The 19,879-nt window shown below is 40.6% G+C and overlaps 1 protein-coding gene across 3 annotated transcripts in view; it reads right to left on the bottom strand.

Moving 5' to 3' along the window:
- eogt (EGF domain-specific O-linked N-acetylglucosamine (GlcNAc) transferase) overlaps positions 1-17,733 on the bottom strand; it is a 38,798-nt gene extending 21,065 nt beyond the window's left edge. For all 3 annotated transcript variants that reach the window (XM_061923806.2, XM_061923807.2, XM_061923808.2), the window contains exons 1-8: positions 17,664-17,733; positions 13,497-13,750; positions 10,393-10,493; positions 10,211-10,319; positions 8,181-8,275; positions 8,000-8,104; positions 3,137-3,243; positions 1,754-1,857 (exon numbers count right to left, since the gene is read on the bottom strand). In XM_061923806.2, coding sequence (XP_061779790.2) covers positions 1,754-1,857; positions 3,137-3,243; positions 8,000-8,104; positions 8,181-8,275; positions 10,211-10,319; positions 10,393-10,493; positions 13,497-13,691 — 816 coding nt within the window. In that variant the 5' untranslated portion in view covers positions 13,692-13,750; positions 17,664-17,733. The remainder of the gene's footprint in view (positions 1-1,753; positions 1,858-3,136; positions 3,244-7,999; positions 8,105-8,180; positions 8,276-10,210; positions 10,320-10,392; positions 10,494-13,496; positions 13,751-17,663) is intronic.
- Positions 17,734-19,879: the final 2,146 nt, after the last annotated feature.

Below are 19,879 nucleotides of genomic sequence, written 5' to 3'. Positions count from 1 at the left end.
ATATGAACATCCTAGCAGCTGGCTTCCTATTGACAGTAGACTTTGTACAGTAAGAGATGTTTTATTATGTTTGTTGGCTCTCATAAAGTCTGCAGTGAGTAAAAATCAGTGATGAAGAAAAAAACAAACGTTATGCGTTTTTGAAATGAATGCTTAAAATGATCAGAATTAGGGCTGCCAAAGTTAGCGCGATATCCTTTAACGACGATAATTTTTTCAACGCGCGATGAACGTTTTTGACCCTCGGCTCGTTCCGTAGTTTGGGAAAATGTCTAATAGCATCCTGTTACTGTTGAGCCACAGGCTCGAAAACAGCTGGCAGAACTGCACAAAGAAACAAGGACCTTATGGAAATCTTAGATCCAAAGCCATGGCAAGTCGTTCTCTAGATGAGACAAGACAATTTTACCTTCAATTGCCGTGAGACGACATCATTGGAATGAACGCTGAGCGCACATTTGCTGCTTGGAGTGAGGAGAAGCTTTTACTCAGTGGCCTAGTGGTTAGAGTGTCTGCCCTGAGATTGGTAGGTTGTGAGTTTAAACCCCGGCCGAGTCATACCAAAGACTCTAAAAATGGGACCCATTACCTCCCTGCTTGGCACTCAGCATCAAGGGTTGGAATTGGGGGTTAAATCACCAAAAAATATTCCCGGCGCGGCACCGCTGCCGCCCACTGCTCCCCTCACCTCCCAGGGGGTGAACAAGGGGATGGGTCAAATGCAGAGGACAAATTACATTACCGGTACACCACACCTAGTGTGTGTGTGATAATCATTGGTACTTTAACTTTTTTTAATGTCCGTATTTGGATTACAGTTAAGTGCATTAAAAACATAAAATGTAGATTTTTACTCTAACTGCTTTAGTAAGATAGAATACGAGCTCAGCAGAAACAAAGACGGTAAAGAGGAAGTCTAAAGTCACTTTTATTGGAGATTTTCATGAAAACATGTCAAGACTTTTCTCATATCAAACCAACACGTCCAGTTGGCAGCTTCACAATAATAGCGCTAAGCTTCACATCCGGTCTAATCATCAAAACAACGAAAAATCGTTTTACAATACGATCATGCTATACTGTTATTCTGTGATATTTATGTCTAAATAAATGTTTTCTGGCAGATTGAAGTTAAGTGTATTGTATTGGCAGCGGCAACATGAAAGAAGAAGATTGTCTTTAAACAAACTCGTCTTTTTCTTTGCTACCACTGAGACTAGGTTTAATACTGCAGGCATGCCTGCCACTGCCCTCTGCATACACCGTATTTTTCGCACCGGAATACAAGTTGCATCTGCCGAAAATGCATAATAAAGAAGGACAAAAACATATATAAATCGCACTGGAGCCCGGCCAAACTATGAAAAAAACTGTGACTTATAGTCCGAAAAAAATGGTAATATGTAATAATATATAATGATTGTGAACGATAGGCAAAACTCCAAAAAAGTGCAGTTCCCCTTTAAATCAAGTAAAAATGGAGGATTGTCAACTTGTCCTCCTAAGTCCCGATATGTACTCACTGTGTCCCACATGATTAAGTTTTGAACATATATGTACACAATGTTGTATATTGATGCAAGTACTTAACTGAAATGTGTGTGTCACACACGTACGCACACACACACACACACACACACACACACACACACACACACACACACACACACACACACACACACACACACACACCACACACACAAGATGACCTAACATGAAAAAAAAACTTTAAAAAACTAAACTATGTACTCACTGTGTCCCACATTATTATGTTGATATCAGAGCTGAAGGAGTTGTTAATGTGCTGGGAGATGTAGAGGTTGACAAAGTCACAGAAATGATGGTACATGTTCACTCCTGGTTAACAAAATAGACATTAGTATTTATTGCCACATGAAAATGGGAATTGGAATTGATAATGTATAAAAAAATATTAACAATGACATAAAAAGATGAGTAATGGCACTTTGAGCTGTATTTATAAGAGAAAGTCAAAGAAGAATATATGACTATTAAAAGAAAGTTAGCATTTGTGCAAATCTAAAGACAGTGTTTATTAGAGCTGCACAATTTTGTGAAAAATCATGATTCCGATTTTGCTCTCCAAAATTGCGATTCGATTTGCGATTTTTATGTTATACACATAAAAATGCATCAAGCTGCAAAAATAACAAGTGAAGGAAGACATGTTACTTTTAGACTGTCATTCAACATGTTCTTGTCTAAAGGTCCCACACACTAGAATCCATCCATCCATCCATTTTCTACCGCTTAATCCCTTCGGGGTCGCGGGGGGCGCTGGAGCCTATCTCAGCTACAATCGAGCGGAAGGCGGGGTACACCCTGGACAAGTCGCCACCTCATCACAGGGCCAACATAGATAGACAGACAACATTCACACTCACATTCACACACTAGGGCCAATTTAGTGTTGCCAATCAGCCTATCCCCAGGTGCATGTACACACTAGAACATCCATCCATCCATCCATTTTCTACCGCTTATTCCCTTCGGGGTCGCGGGGGGCGCTGGAGCCTATCTCAGCTACAATCGGACGGAAGGCGGGGTACACCCTGGACAAGTCGCCACCTCATCACAGGGCCAACACAGATCGACAGACAACATTCACACTCACACTAGGGCCAATTTAGTGTTGCCAATCAACCTATCCCCAGGTGCATGTCTTTGAAGGTGGGAGGAAGCCGGAGTACCCGGAGGGAACCCACGCAGTCACGGGGAGGACATGCAAATTCCACACAGAAAGATCCCGAGGCCGGGATTGAACTCACGACTACTCAGGACCTTCGTATTGTGAGGCAGACACTAACCCTTCTTCCACCGTGCTGCCCCACACTAGAACAATTTGCAATAATTTACTTTATACAGACAGACTCAGAGCTTTTGTCTACATCATGCTCTTTAACTAAAGAAATAATCCATACAAAACTCTACAATGTATGTCGTCACAATACTGGAGTCTAAAGCACATGGCACCAATGAAGCTAAAAACGCAACTGCCGCCCCCCTAGCTTGTACAATGGTAGAGGAAACACTGCTGTACACTGTAGGCTCCTATATTTAGGTTTCATTAGTGTTAAAGTGTTCATAGTGAAGCAAAATGGTCTTTAATTCTTACCAGCATCCAGTTTCATGAAAATAGTCGGTTTTTCGATGACAATGTCGCATGATTCACTTTGTACGGGATAGAAGTCCAACTCTGTGTATGTTTGAAGCTCTGCATACCTACAAAAGAAACACCACAGAAAAAATATTAATCCCTGAACTATAATATGGTAGGATTTAGTCTTAGATAGTTGTGAAACACTACATAACTTATGCCCAGTGTTTGGAAAATTATTTAAAAAAAAATATATATACTATAGTTATTTATTACTTTACAAAAAAGTAATTTAATTACTAACAGAATAGCTCATTAATAAATGTAATTATTTATAAGGGCAGTTAAGAGACGTTTCATGAGAGAAGAGTGTGTGTGTGTGTGTGTGTGTGTGTGTGTGTGTGTGTGTGTGTGTGTGTGTGTGTGTGTGTGTGTGTGCGTGTGTGTGTATGTGTGTGCCTTTAAAAGGCAGAGCATGTAGCCAAGTGACGTTAGCGAGAGCTTGCTCAGAGTAACATCTTAGATCAGCTGTCTTTGTTAGCTTAGCAGTGGCAGTTTGCCGGCAGTTACGGCAGCTCTGTTGAATCTTATCACTGGATTGCATTTGCACTAGTTAATAAGGATATTGGATGTGCTTCAATGGCTGTCTTATCTCCTTGTCCACAGACAATGTATTGTAGGATTGCAAGCTTGTTGTTTCAATCATTAATTTGTTGTTCATTAGTCCCTCGTAGAAGTACGAATAAAAGTTTGTTTGTACTTAGTAGGAATGTCCCGATCCAGGTTTTTGCACTTCCGATCCGATACCGATATTGTTTTTGCACTTCCGATCCGATACCGTTACTGACCGATACCGATACTGGCCTATCCGAGCATGTATTAAAGTTTAAAGTTATTTAGCCTACTTTGTTGTCGGAATCATGTTGAAAAGGGTTTTAGTACTCTTGATAACAACTAGCCAGCTGAATTAGGGGAGTTTGAATAATACACAATGGTTGGTAACAAGAAACTGACCTGTTTATTCAAGGATAAACACAAAATAGACAAAATTATACATGACAAACAGAAATGGCATCATTGAACTAGGGCTGGGCGATATGGCCTTTTTTTAATATTGCGATATTTTAAGGCCATATTGCGATACACGATATATATCTCGATATTTTGCCTTAGCCTTGAATGAACACTTGATGCATATAATCACAGCAGTATGATGATTCTATGTGTCTACATTAAAACATTCTTCTTCATACTGCATTAATATATGCTACTTTTAAACTTTCATGCAGAGAGGGAAATCCCAACTAAAAAAAATCACTATTTTTTTCATACTGTGTTGATGTGGAAATGTTTGCCTCGGCATTTTGATGGTGTGGGCGTGTGGCACCGAATGGAGATAAGCGTCTCGACAGACGTTACAATATTTGAACAATGATGACGAAAACTGTTTTCTCTGTCGTGTCCGTGTGTCGAAAATTGTTATGCGCTTATTTTTTTATTTGATTTTGTGCGTGGCATAGATTTGCCGTGCGCAGAGGACGCTTGAACAGGCGCGCACCTTAGCGGCTGCGCTAGCATCACAGCTAACGTTAGCCATGCCGCTACCTTGCTCTCTACTGGGAGAGGGCGTATACGTATGTGACGTATGACGTGACAGTATGTGACGTGTGTAAGAAGGTGCGCTCGCTGTCTGTAAGAGGGAGACACAGGAAAGAGTGAGAAGAGCCTGTCGTGTAATGCCCTGTGGATGTGTTGAAGGTGTGCTGGGAAATGCGGAACGGAAATTAGGGAGCAGCAGAAAAGTGGAATGTATTATTTAAATCGGTGCATTGGAAAACACGGACCAGAGTTTTTTTTAAACTGGATCTGGATCGGCATTTTCCCATGCCTTGCCGATACGCATTTTTTTGCAAATATCGGCGGCCGATCCAATCCAAATATCGGATCGGGACATCCCTAGTACTTAGCCTACATGTTGTTTGCTGTGTGATGTTGCCTCTTTCTATTTAATATCAAGTTCATTTTAGTGTGGTGCTGGTTGTTGCTTTCATTAGTAAAAAAATACTTCCTGCATTGAACTTGCTGTGCTTCTGACGCTGTTTTGTTGACATACAACCACATCAGAAGTAGGGTGCCACATTACCTGAAACGAATCGGTAGCGGCGTTGTATCTTACGTAAAAGTAATTCATTAAATTACTAGTAATTCATCAAATTACTAGTAATTCATCAAATTACTAGTTACTCGTGAAAGTAACATTTGTAACACCATTTTTCCTAACACTGCTTATACCACAGTGTTAGCGTCTAAGTGCTTCAATTAAGAGGCTAAGAATTAACAATGTGGTCAGTGTATTCATTACCAAAAACATTTTTTTCTATTTGGTACTCAAGCCCAGTTGGTGAAATGACAATGAAATTCAATCTCTTATATAGGTTAAAAAAAAACATCAATAGCAGCAAACGTAGCAGACATTTTATCTACCAACATACTGTAGAGGTCATCACTACCAAAAAAGTGGTTCGTAGACGGTGGTGGAAATAATGATTTTATCACCTGATAGTTTTGTACATTTTTATGGTAGGTTTATTTTAACAAAAAGACATGATTATACAGTAGACATAAAAAAAGGTCATGTTTAAATTAGTATATGATTGAGTTAAAAAAGTATTTAATCCTGTGCCAACCAGAAAGATGTCTGAACACCACACAATGTTCCATAGAATACAGCAAAGGAAACAAAGGAGTGGCTTAAGAATCAGCACAATAGGATACAGACTCTTAATATTACTAGGGTTTGATTTTATGAGGTGCAAAATATTACTAGTTATTGGATATAATAACAGTGTGCATCTAAATGAACTTCAACTGAATTGGAGCCTTTTTGATCATGTGGTGCTACGTATTTTAGTTCATCTGTGTGCTTTATTTTGTGGCGTCGCCATTGGACGAAAAATGCTTACACCCATTTCAACCCAGCTGACGCAACTTTGTGTGTGCAGCAACCTTTAAAGTGAGGCCCCTGGAGATCCAACTGCAAGAAAGCTCGCTGCACAGCTGCAGGTGCTTACCAACAAGGCTTTTAATCAGTAAAGTACTATGGGTATGGTCACACTGCAGTGTAGGATGACCAATTAAGATGTATTTTTTTGTCAAATCCAATCTTTTTATGTAATTGTTCACATTACAAAAAAATGTGATGTCTAATGTGAACGCAATCCGACCCACATGCAGGCATGACATACCATGTGCTGCAGGAAGTAAACATGGCTCCAATTTCAGTAGGTCTCAGTTGTGGCGCATTTGTGGATCTTTCAAGGATTTTGTGCAGTCAAAGTCAACATTTTCTTAGCCGAATTATTTGCGTGCAGAAGATTAAAAGAAAGAGGACAAGCTTTTTGGCTCTCGCAGTTTGTGGGGTATATGATTAGACGTCTGCTCCGAAAAGCGTGTGGGTGAGCTGTCGGAGACAGGAGTGGTGGAACATTGACGTGAGGTGGGGTGGGGGGGGGGGCGTGGTCGGGGAGGAGGGGGTTTAGGGGCGGGGGCGTGGTTGGGGCGTGGCTAAGAGGGGAGGAGTATATTTACAGCTAGAATTCACCAAGTCAAGTATTTCATATATATATATATATAAGAAATACTTCAGTGAATTCTAGCTATATATATATATATATATATATATATATAAATAAAAGAAATACTTGAATTTCAGTGTTCATTTATTTACACATATACACACACACATAACACTCATCTACTCATTGTTGAGTTAAGGGTTGAATTGTCCATCCTTGTTCTATTCTCTGTCACTATTTTTCCAACCATGCTGAACACCCTTTCGCAGGTACCCAGAAAGGTTTAGAGTACCACCAAAAAAACTGAATCTCTGAAGACAGTATAAAAATCTGTGTTAAAGGTGTACAAATACTGTTGGTATAATAAGCATGTTATTGTTTACAAATGAGGGTTAAGAGTTCAGTACTAAAAAAAAAAAAAAGAATGTGGCTTAAGTACAGTTTTTTAATTGAGCTGCTGCATTTTTTGGTTGGGTTGTTTATTTATTTTGAGTAACTTCTACATTTCTAAAAGGGGAGGAATGTAATAGAGTGATCTATGTTTGTCTGTTGCCATCTCCTGGTGAATGTTGGCTATAGCGTACTGGGGTTACTTTTTGGTTGGCCAACGATTTACGTGGTGTTGCGCACCTGACGTCAAGTGTGTGAGTCTGTTCTGAAGTCTACAGTAAAGAGACGTACTTCATCACCTCGCCTGGTTATTGCCTCCAACTCAATATATTACAACAACATTGCTGTTTACGGCAGAAGAACTTCTTTACGGTAGAATAAAACATGACTGCTGTTGTTGTGTGTTGTTACCGCGTTGGGAGGACGTTAATGAAACTGCCTAACAATAAACCCACATAAGAAACCAAGAACTCGCCCTCGATCATTCTACAGTTATAATGTGTTTGGGCAGGCACGCTATTTATATTGTGGGAAAGCGGACGTGAATACAGGCTGTTGACACGTCACTCAGGTCCGCATGGAGCTGGAGGGGGCGTGACTTCCAGCTCCGCCTGAATTTCGGGAGATTTTCGGGAGAAAATTTGTCCCGGGAGGTTTTCGGGAGAGGCGCTGAATTTCGGGAGTCTCCCGGAAAATCCGGGAGGGTTGGCAAGTATGTTTTTATCACCCATTGTATGTTACGACTTCATTCCTGCCTGTTGCCGTGTATACCAAATATAATCACTACAATCAGCCATTATAGCCAACGTCTTGGCCCGATTGTGAGTAAGGCTAGGTTGGCACTTTATTGATCCTTAAGAATGTAATGTTTTTGTTTGAGATCAGTGGTTGTGTAGTTGCACGTGTCCTGTCTCACCAAGACTGCAAAGGACTTTTGTGCTCTCCCGCTGCAGCAAGTGCTTGCTTGTTAAGTCTGCAATGTCCACCGATTTCACCTTTCTGAATGAAGTCCTCCTTGTACCTGCAGCATAAACACAAGTGAGCTGTGAAAAATGTCAATCAGTGGATTTTCCTATTTAGAGCTACGTCGCTTTAACCTTTCATGGCTTCTGCGTGGTTGCCGCAAGTCCAGGTAAAGGTTAGTTGCCTTACAGAATCTAGCATGACTACTGCACCTCAAAGAGGAGTCCCCCTGGAAAAAAATGTTAGAAGAACTGTTTAATGAGGGACACTTTTATGCTTTGATTGTATTTTCTCATATTGTGATAGAACTACAGTGGTACTTCGTTTTTGGCCATTACATAGGTCAGACAAAAAACGATTACATTATTTCCATAATAAATATTGTAAATCCAATGAATTTGTTCCAGACCCCTACAATTATTAACACATACCACATTTTTATAGAGAACAATTATAGACTAATATGTGGATGTGAGTGTGAATGGATGTCTGTCTATCTGTGTTGGCTCTGCCATGAGGTGATGGATGGATGGATGCAGAGAACAATACGTAAAAATGGCAAATACAAATATAAATGAACATTCAACATCACTTTTATCTTTATTGAAATGAAAGTTTTTGTCAAAAATGGTGATGCGCGGAGAGAGAGAGAGAGAGAGAGAGAGAGAGAGAGAGAGAGAGAGAGAGAGAGAGAGAGAGAGAGAAGAGGAGTGGAGAACCACGCAGATGCCACATTTGCACTTTGCTAAGAATTTTTTTTTAAATGCTTTGCGTGTCGTTTTTCATTATATCCAGGTCTGTCCTTTTATTTTGTTACATCTACTTCCTGTTTTGTGTTGAAGAAATTCCCTTTATGCATGTCTGAAGGCTGTGACATGCAGCTGTTTGTAATCAGGGTCCTTAATATTATCGGTCCGATATCAGCAAAAAGTAAAAAGTATTGTTTATATGTAAACAGTCCTGTGGCGCATTCACTTGTGCAAAGCTGGACAGCCAGTTAACATCTAATTATCCTCCAAAGAGTACGTAAGGTTGGTCTTTTCTAGTACAGGTATTTTAGTGAAGTCGTTTAAGAAAGGTAAACATGGTAGGCTAAAGGCTACTAGGACCTAGCAGCTACACAACAGCTAAACACACAATAGCACGCAAGCGAGACATAAATAATAAATCTCTTTAATTCAACAATATTGCTGTCTAAGCGGTACATTTGTCAATATAAACAAATAATATAATAAGTAGATATAATAATATAGTTCAATATTACTTACAGATACAAAGTCTCCAAGTCAGAAACATATTAGAAAGTATCCACTCGCAATAGTGTTCACTTCATTCAATCTACATTGTCATGAGGTTAACTTAATCAATTATTGTGACTATTAGGTGTCCTAAAAAAGGTAATTACCACTCAACTCTCAACTTCACTTTAAAGACAGCACAAGTCTGTCAAAGGGTTAGTGTTTTTCATGTCTACCATAGTTTTTAACATTCCACACTACAAAATAAAACAATTATGTACTATGAATCATGCTCATATCGTATTGCATTAATATCAGTATTGGCCAAGGCTCCAACATTGGTGTCGTATCAGAAGGGAAAAAAATTCATATTAGGACACTTCGATTCTTTAGCATTTAAGTTTGTCACTTTACCATTCCCAGTGTAACCTGTATACTCGATGTACATTCCATTGCATCTCCTGTTGCCTTGTTTCCGTTTCCTGCTATTTATTTTTGTCCTTTTGTGTTTTGCTTGTGGATTTGCTCTTTGTGAGCATAATTAAAGACACTTTTTCCTGTACGTCACCTCTGTCTCTGTTTCCTGGGGGTCGAGCCCTAAAGAAACATGACTTGACTATAATGTCTATTTTGCAGCCGTACTCAATAAAAAAAACCCACACAGATACTGAGTCACCACTTGGCACTCGAGTCCGTGCAATGGTTGGTTATACAATAACCAAGATGGTAGACACTTTTTTTTGTCGAAAACTAAATCATACAAAAAGTGGAGCATACAAAAAAACAGAGGTACCGCTGTACTTAATAATCCTGCCAAGGCTTTTTGTAGGCTGTGAACACTTGTTTAACACTGTTCCTGCTTCAACCTGCTGTTTTTCCTGTTGACTCACTAACCTCGAGGGAACTAAGAAAATGAGCAGACTTACAGGTTTGCTGGCCTTGCAAAGTGTTTTGAGCTCAGAGCGACGCTCCTTGACGTAGCCAAAATCAGCCTGCTTCCAGAAAAGCTCCTGTGCTGCCTCTAGTGAATCGACCCTAACATGGCAGAAATATACATGCACCTCAGGAAAGTCACAACACAGTGCTTTTTATCTTAAAGCAGCAGTACCATCCAGAGTCAGCCTTAGTACAGACAGGATAGCCAAAGCGCTTTTTGGGATCACAGTTCTTTTCATAACCCCAACAGGAAGACACATCCAGCAGGGCATCCTGTAATAAAAACAAACATGAATTTACTAGTTTGGGTAGAGCGCTGTATGTCTAAGTACTCAAGGTACTATGCACTACAGGCTTTGTTCAGATACAGTCGCGATCAAAAGTTTACATACACTTGTAAATAACAATGTCATGGCTGTCTTGAGTTTTCAATACTTTCTACAACTCTTATTTTTTTGTGATAGAGTGACACTTGTTGTTCTCAGTGTGTAACATGCTTTGTACTCCAGTGATAATACCACATAAAGATACTAAGAAATTCAGTGCATTTGCCGTAATAGAGATGATTATTATAATATAAGGGGAGTGGCTCCACATTGTGACAGTGGTTCTTCGACTTTTTGACCTCAGGGGCCCAACTTTTCCACTACACAGGGTCTCGGTGCCCACTCTAATATTAACACTGACTTAGCAATCTCACTCTTGATTTTAATCACATTCAATAATTATATCTAACTTACTTACAGTTCACAACCTTGTCATATGATATGAAATCATGTTTTATTCACAAAGAGTATTATTTCTTTAACACATAAACCTTAGACCTAGATCTGGCTGATTATAAAAATAAGTACTAACCAAATATACTGCATAAGAAGGGACTCAAACAACTGACGAAAAATTAATGTACAGCACATACAATAATGTTGTGCTAAAATAAATAAATACAATTTATTATGTGGTTCGGGCATCTGGTGAGGATGCCACCCGAACGCCTACCTAGGGAGGTGTTTAGGGCACGTCCGACCGGTAGGAGGCCACGGGGAAGACCCAGGACACGTTGGGAAGACTATGTCTCCCGGCTGGCCTGGGAACGCCTCGGAATCCCCCGGGAAGAGCTGTACGAAGTGGCTGGGGAGAGGGAAGTCTGGGTTTCCCTGCTTAGGCTGCTGCCCCCGCGACCCGACCTCGGATAAGCGGAAGAAGATGGATGGATGGATATTATGAATATGTTTCTAACAAAACTGCCAACAAAATTAAAGTGCAAATAAAAATAGAGCTTCACCACTTTTTGTGCTGGAGAAACTTCTTTATGACTTTACCTCCAGACTTATTCGATTTGTTAGAGACAGTCGGGTATAAAGAGAGTATGGCCAACCAGTTTTCAGACGATCTCCTAAATGATTGGTCAAAAGGCAATAAAAATGGAACAAATGGAACATTGTTGGCGGTTTTTGGATGTGAAGTGAAGTGAATTATATTTATATAGCGCTTTTCTCTAGTGACTCAAAGCGCTTTTACATAGTGAAACCCAATATCTAAGTTACATTTAAACCAGTGTGGGTGGCACTGGGAGCAGGTGGGTAAAGTGTCTTGCCCAAGGGCACAACGGCAGTGACTAGGATGGCGAAAGCGGGGATCGAACCTGGAACCCTCAAGTTGCTGGCACGGCCGCTCTACCAACCGAGCTATACCGCCCCCGGATGGTTATTTATTAGTGTGGAGGGGGGCGTGGCCTGCGGGCCTGCAGCGGAACGGGGTGTGCCAGGACCGGCCTCGAAGTCAGCGACAGGTGCGTGGATGGCCCAGGTGGGCCTTGTTATCTAATCACCTGTCGCTCTGTATAAGCAGCAGCCGGGAGGAGAGAGGTTGTTGGAGCTGGAGCGAGAGCGACAAAAGGACACTTGCTGGAAAGCAAGCTGCTGCACTATTAGAAATGAAAACTCTATTGTAACCCTGATCCGGGCTCTCATGGCGATGCTTGGTGGCCTGGAGCAGTGGTTCTCAAATGGGGGTACGCATACCCCTGGGGGTACTTGAAGGTATGCCAAGGGGTATGTGAGATTTTTTTTAAATATTCTAAAAATAGCAACAATTCAGAAATCCTTTATAAATATATTTATTGAATAATACTTCAAAAAAATATTTGATTTGATGTTCATAAACTGAACATCAAATCAAGTAGGCTATTCCATTCATTACAATGCAACAATGCAATATTCAGTGTTGACAGCTAGATTTTTTGTGGACATGTTCCATAAATATTGATGTTAAAGATTTCTTTTTTTGTGAAGAAATGTTTAGAATTAAGTTCATGAATCCAGATGGATCTCTATTACACTTTAAGTTGATGATTACTTCTATGTGTAGAAATCTTCATTTCTAATTGAATCACTTGTTTATTTTTCAACAAGTTTTTAGTTATTTTTATATCTTTTTTTCCAAATAGTTCAAGAAAGACCACAACAAATGAGCAATATTTTGCACTGTTATACAATTTAATAAATCAGAAACTGATGACATAGTGCTGTATTTTACTTCTTTATCTCTTTTTTTTCCAACCAAAAATGTTTTGTTCTGATTAGGGGGTACTTGAATTAAAAAAATGTTCACAGGGGGTGCATCACTGAAAAAAGGTTGAGAACCACTGGTCTGGAGGACCCACGGGAGGGCAACCTCCACAATTGGGTTTTATGGGCAGAATAAAAGGACCTCCCATTGGCTCCGCTGCAAGCAAATCTTTTTTTATGTTTATTTACAAGTTAGAATGCTTTAAAAATCCATCTGTCACTTTTTCACGAAAATTGGTGACCCATATATCGAATCTTTTTCTTCCTACTTCAATTTGGACATGTTGAATTGTGTGGAGTTTGCATGTTCTCCCCCTGACTGCGTGGGTTCCCTCCGGGTACTCCGGCTTCCTCCCACCTCCAAAAACATGCACCTGGGGATAGGTTGATTGGCAACACTAAATTGGCCCTAGTGTGTGAATGTTGTCTGTCTATCTGTGTTGGCCCTGCGATGAGGTGGCGACTTGTCCAGGGTGTACCGTGCCTACTGCCCGAATGCAACTGAGATGGGCTCCGGCGCCCCCCGACACCCCGAAGGGGACAAGCGGTAGAAAATGGATGGATGAATGGCTGCATTGTGCAAATCGATGCACGTCAATGTAACTTTGTCAAGCACGTTAGAAATAAACTAAACCATTACCATTACACTCAAGAATTTGTATTTTAAATAGTGATTTGTAGGCTAGAAACAAAGCACACGTCTTACTTTAAAAGGGCAGAGCGGGTCCAGTCTGCATTGCTTGGCGACCTTCTTGTTGTTGTAGAAGTAGTACGGTATGTGCTCTGGTGGCAGAGAAATGCTGCTGTAGTTGAACTGTGGTACTGATGACTTGTGGTTGCTCTTCTCACTGGTGACCACAGCAGTAGAAAAGAAGATGTCCAACACGACCAAGAGCAGCATAGTCAGGATTACACCAAAGTGTGTGAGTGTGTGTGTGAGCTGCCTCTCTTCACCGAACCCTGACGGAGAAAAGGGAGCAAGACGCAGATGTTGACTTGCACAATGTAAACTAACCCTAACACCACATTATAAAAACATGTGGTCAAGTGCGTGGGAACTAAATTCCGAGCGGATGATGAGTCCCACATAAGGAAACAGCCTGTTGCAGGAAGTGTGGTTCGGGTGAGCTTTTTTATAAATACACAATAGAAGCAAATAAAATGCGTTGCAACCAACATCAACATGTACTGTACTTAATATACGGTCTTTATTTAGTGTTTGAAAATTAAGAGGAACATTTTAACTTGTCTATTAAATCCGATTCTGGGGTTGGCTCAGGCTAAGTATAAGTACCAGAGATGTCCGATAATATCGGACTGCCGATATTATCCGCCGATAAATGCTTTAAAATGTAATATCGGAAATGATCGGTATCGGTTCCAAAAAGTTAAATTCATGACATTAAAACGCCGCTGTACGGACGGGTACACGGACGTAGGGAGAAGTACAGAGCGCCAATAAACCTTAAAGGCACTGCCTTTGCATGCCAGTCCAATCGAAAATAATATCTACGGCTTTTCAAACACACAAGTGAATGCAAAGCATACTTGGTCAACAGCCATACAGGTCACACTGAGGGCTAAAGTATAAACAACTTTAACACTGTTACAAATTTGTGCCACACTGTGAACCCACATCAAACAAGAATGACAAACACATTTCGGGAGAACATCCGCACCGTAACACAACATAAACACAACAGAACAAATACCCAGAACCCCTTGCAGCACTAACTCTTCCGGGACGCTACAATATACACCCCCCGCCCTCCCAACCCCACCCACCTCAACCTCCTCATGCTCTCTCAGGGAGAGCATGTCCCAAATTCCAAGCTGCTGTTTTGAGGCATGTTAAAAAAAATAATGCACTTTGTGACTTCAATAATAAATATGGCAGTGCCATGTTGGCATTTTTTTCCATAACTTGAGTTGATTTATTTTGAGAAACCTTGTTACATTGTTTAATGCATCCAGCGGGGCATCACAACAAAATTAGCCATAATAATGTGTTAATTCCACGACTGTATATATCGATATCGGTTGATATCGGAATCGGTAATTAAGAGTTGGACAATATCGGAATATCGGATATCGGCAAAAAAGCCATTATCGGACATCTCTACTTAATATACGGTATTTATTTAGTGTTTGAAAATTAAGAGGAACATTTTAACCTGTCTATTAAATCTGATTCTAGGGTTGGCTCAGGCTAAGCATAAGTATTGTACAATGGTACCTCGGTTTTTGTAGGACTCGGTTTTCGACAAACATTACTGTCATAAATATGTCTCTGCTACCCCCGCATCATTATGTTGCATCACTGACCAAATATGAAAGAGGGTTCTTTTATATTTGGGACATTTCAGACAATTTTCAGCCGAGACTCTTTTGATTATGTGTGTGTGCGGTTTATCTTTAAACAGAATGCACAAAAAATATTTTAAAAAACTCCATGCCTTCCCCTCTCTGTCCATTCACAGCTGACATGGTGAGGCGTTCAAGTGCACTGCGTAATTCTTAATGTTTGATAAAAATCCAGACAATGTGTGCTTTTTTTTTTACCTCTGCCAGCAGGTCTCTTAGTAATCGCTGGGGTTTGTTTGTTAGTTAGTTTAGTGAAGTATATTTATATAGCGCTTTTCTGCAGTGACTCAAAGCGCTTTACATAGTGAAGCCCAATATCTAAGTTAGATTTAAACCAGTGTGGGTGGCACTGGGAGCAGGTGGGTAAAGTGTCTTGCCCAAGGGACATAACGGCAGTGACTAGGATGGCGGAAGCGGGAATCGAACCTGGAACCCTCAAATTGCTGGCACGGCCACTCTACCAACCGAGCAATGCCGCCCCAGTTTGTTAGCATAGGATAGACCCACAAAGGGGAAACGTATGTGGTTGCAGTGCAGATTCAAAAAGTCCACAAAAAATTAGGTAAAAACTAGGGATGTCCGATAATATCGGACTGCAGATATTATCAGCCGATAAATGCTTTAAAATGTAATATCGGAAATTATCGGTATCGGTTTCAAAAAGTAAAATGTATGACTTTTTAAAATGCCGCTGTGTACACGGACATAGGGAGAGGTACAGAGCGCCAATACACCTTAAAGGCACTTCCTTTCCGTGCCGGCCCAGTCACATAATATGTACAGCTTTTCACACACACAAGTGAATGCATGCATACTTGGTCAACAGCCATACAGGTCACACTGAGGGTGGCTGTATAAACAACTTTAACACTGTTACAAATACGCGCCACACTGTGAACCCACACCAAACAAGAATGACAAACACATTTCGGGAGCACATCCGCACCGTAACACAACATAAACACAACAGGACAAATACCCAGAACCCCTTGCAGCACTAACTCTTCCGGGACGCTACAATATACAGCCCCTGCCCTCCCAACCCCACCCACCTCAACCTCTTCATGCTCTCTCAGGGAGAGCATGTCCTAAATTCCAAGCTGCTGTTTTGAGGCATGTTAAACAAATAATGCACTTTGTGACTTCAATAATAAATATGGCAGTGCCATGTTGGCATTTTTTTCCATAACTTGAGTTGATTTATTTTGGAAAACCTTGTTACATTGTTTAATGCATCCAGCGGGGCATCACAACAAAATTAGGCATAATAATGTGTTAATTCCACGACTGTATATATCGGTATCGGTTGATATCGGAATCGGGAATCGGTAATTAAGAGTTGGACAATATCGGAATATCGGCAAAAAAAAAGCCATTATCGAACATCTCTAGTGTTAAGTGTTAATATTTTTGTTAGTGTGGAACGGATTAATTTGATTTGCAGCTTATGGGAAAAATCTGTTTTGGTATGTTTCGTTTTTCAACTGATTCTTGGGAACAGTTTAAAAACGATAAGCATGTTGCTACTGTACATGATTACAAACTACATGTGGGCTGATCGATTCAGAATGATATTATTGATTCCACGGTAGTGAGTACTATATATATTACTTCTATAATGTAAATTTTTTGTTTCTTTTTACAAAAAGCAGACTTTTTTGCGGTTTTCATCAAATATATTCTCATATTTACATATTTTTGTATATTTTGTATTGTTTATCAATTCAGGAAATAAGTTACGGAACACAGGAGAGCCAAAATAATTTAAATTATTCAGCCAACATAGTAGTTATTGCTTTTGTTGAACTATTTTGCACTATTGACTTCATTTTGCTAAACCAATTGTGTGTAAACCCCCCCCCCCAAGGGACAAGCGGTAGGAAATGGATGGATGGAGGATAGTGTTACATTGTCTTATATGGTTAAATATTGTGAAACTGTTCACAAATAAGTGTGTTGAATACCATAGTATTGCACGTCAGTAAAAACAACATTTTAAGGTTACTTTACAAAGGCACAAAAAAAATTGATTAAACAATACACCTAAATGTGTTTGTGAGACGGCAACAATTAGAACATTAATACAACGTAAGGACGATGACATAGACGCATAATTACGGTCATATATTAATATTTAGTATAATATTAAGTGTCCTAACATCCTCGTCGTACTTTTTACTACTAACAACTTTTAGCTAACATTCGCTCATATCGTTACCTACTTAAATTAAATCTCCAGATTTGGGGAATTATAATTGCTTACCTGCTGTTCTCTGGATACGACTAATATCTACTTTGACCATGTTGCATGTGTGTTTTTTTAAATGTTTAGCGGCTAAATGGGAGCATTATCAGTCAATCACTAAACAAAGCTTACACGACGCTAATTCAATGCAACGCTATTACGAAGATGCACCGTAGTAAAAACAACACACGCAGCACAACAAGCGTAGCGAACTAAGCTCCCAAACAACAGTCATAGTTTGCATGTAAATATTTGTACATTTACCTCAATGCACAACTTCAAATCTTCATACAAGCGGCGCGCTGCTGGCGGCGCCGGTGGACGCCATAACACCGGAAACCGTCATGTAGTTGGTCTTATGGCCACAGGGGGCGCCAGATTCCACTATCTCAGGCCTGGGCAATTATTTTGACTCGGGGGCCACATTTAGAGAACAAAATGTGTCTGGGGGCCGGTATATCTATTTTTAGGGACACTAATACAAAACTTCACAATAATGTCTGATTGAATGTAAAAAAAAGTTATGACAGACTATTATGAAGAATTTTACATTTTTCTATGAACGATAAAACATTGAATATTGACAAAATATGAATGTCACATCGACACATTTTACAATCAAGTGAAACGCAATAAAAATGCAACAAACAGTGAAATATGAACGCGAAGGGTACAAAATAAACCCACCTACAATCTGATACATCACTAAGCTTTAGAACTTTGTTGTGAAAAGCTCCTTCCGCGTCTGTGGAAACGCTTCCCGCCCACACTGCTTGGTGCCTCGTCTGAGCTGCTGTGACGTAGATTACCATAGTAACTAATTATATGACCCATCCATCCATCCATTTTCTACCGCTAATTCCCTTCGGGGTCGCGGGGGGTGCTGGAGCCTATCTCAGCTACAATCGGGCGGAAGGCAGGGTACACCCTGGACAAGTCGCCACCTCACCGTAGGGCCAACACAGATAGACAGACAACATTCACACACTAGGGCCAATTTAGTGTAGTAACTAATTAGCTTACCATAGAAACTGGTTTATCATCCATTAACGCAGATTCCAACCATTGAAATACTTTGTATAGTTCAAGACTTGCGGTCATTAGAAAAAATCACTGCACATCATAATGGCATGCAGCTACAGTTTCCATCTAAAAGATCTAAAAAAATATTATTTGGGAATGTCCGGCGGGCCAGACTGAAAAGCTTAACGGGCCGCATGTGCTCCCCGGGCCTTAATTTGCCCAGATCTGCACTATCTCCTCTGTGAAAGACCTGCTTTTAAAATGTAACATTTACAGCAGGGGTGTTCAAACGTACGGGCCGTGGGCAGGATCAGGCCCGCCAACCGTTTTTTCAACCGTGTGATGAGTTTGCCAAGTATAAATATGAACTTTTTTTTTTTTTTTAGGAAAGAAACTGCTGTTCTAAATGTGTCCACTGGATGTCACTATAGCAATTCTGTTAGGCAAGCAAACGGTTTATACTCTTCTTCTTCTTACCAATGATTGTCACACACACACTACGTGTGGCAAAATTATTCTCTGCATTTGACCCATCACCCTGGCTCACCCCTGGGAGGTGAGGGGAGCAGTGGGGAGCAGCGGTGGCCGCGCTCGGGAATCATTTTTGGTGATTTAACCCCCAATTCCAATCCTTGATGCTGAGTGCCAAGCAGGGAGGTAATGGGTCCCATTTTTATAGTCTTTGGTATGACTCTGCCGGCCGGGGTTTTGAACTCACAACCTACCGACCTCAGGGCGGACACTCTAACCACCCACATGAAACTTAAAATCTGCCTTTTGAGGTCTTCTGCTCCGAACACATCGTTATTTGGCACCCTCCTTGCCCCAAACCAAATACCGATGTGTTCGAAGCAGAAGACATAAAATGGCAGTGGCCTTGTGGTTAGAGTGACCGCCCTGAGATCGGTAGATTGTGAGTTCAAACCCCGAACCGAGTCATACCAAAAGACTATATAAAAATGGGACCCATTACCTCCCTGCTTGGCACTTAGCATCAAGGGTTGGAATTGGGGGTTAAATCACCAAAAATGATTCCCGGGCGCGGCCACCGCTGCTGCTGCTCACTGCTCCCCTCACCTCCCAGGGGGTGAGGGTGATGGGTGAAATGCAGAGGATAATCTCACCACACCTAGTGTGTGTGTGACAATCATTGGTACTTTAACTTTTTTTTTAACTTTAAAATGTCTCTGTCCAACACAAGAAATGCAAACTTAACCCCTTTGAATAGTTTTTACCTCCGTTTCTTACGGTTTGTTGAGTTAGCACTCGTTACCTTGCGTAATGACAATAAAGCTGATTCTGATTCTGATTGATACGTGGACATGACAAAGGAGGTATTTGATACCTCGAAGAGTTTACATGTCGTTTTTTGTTCAATACCAGAAAGACTGTGACTTAAGTTTAGTCCTGACTTTGTAGATACACTGAGACAAAGTCTGAGCTCATTGTGTTTTAGA

The sequence above is a fragment of the Nerophis lumbriciformis genome, linkage group LG28, assembly GCF_033978685.3.
Source record: "Nerophis lumbriciformis linkage group LG28, RoL_Nlum_v2.1, whole genome shotgun sequence".
In the NCBI taxonomy this organism is placed as follows: domain Eukaryota; kingdom Metazoa; phylum Chordata; class Actinopteri; order Syngnathiformes; family Syngnathidae; genus Nerophis; species Nerophis lumbriciformis.
This window is presented reverse-complemented; position numbering and strand designations above follow the sequence as displayed.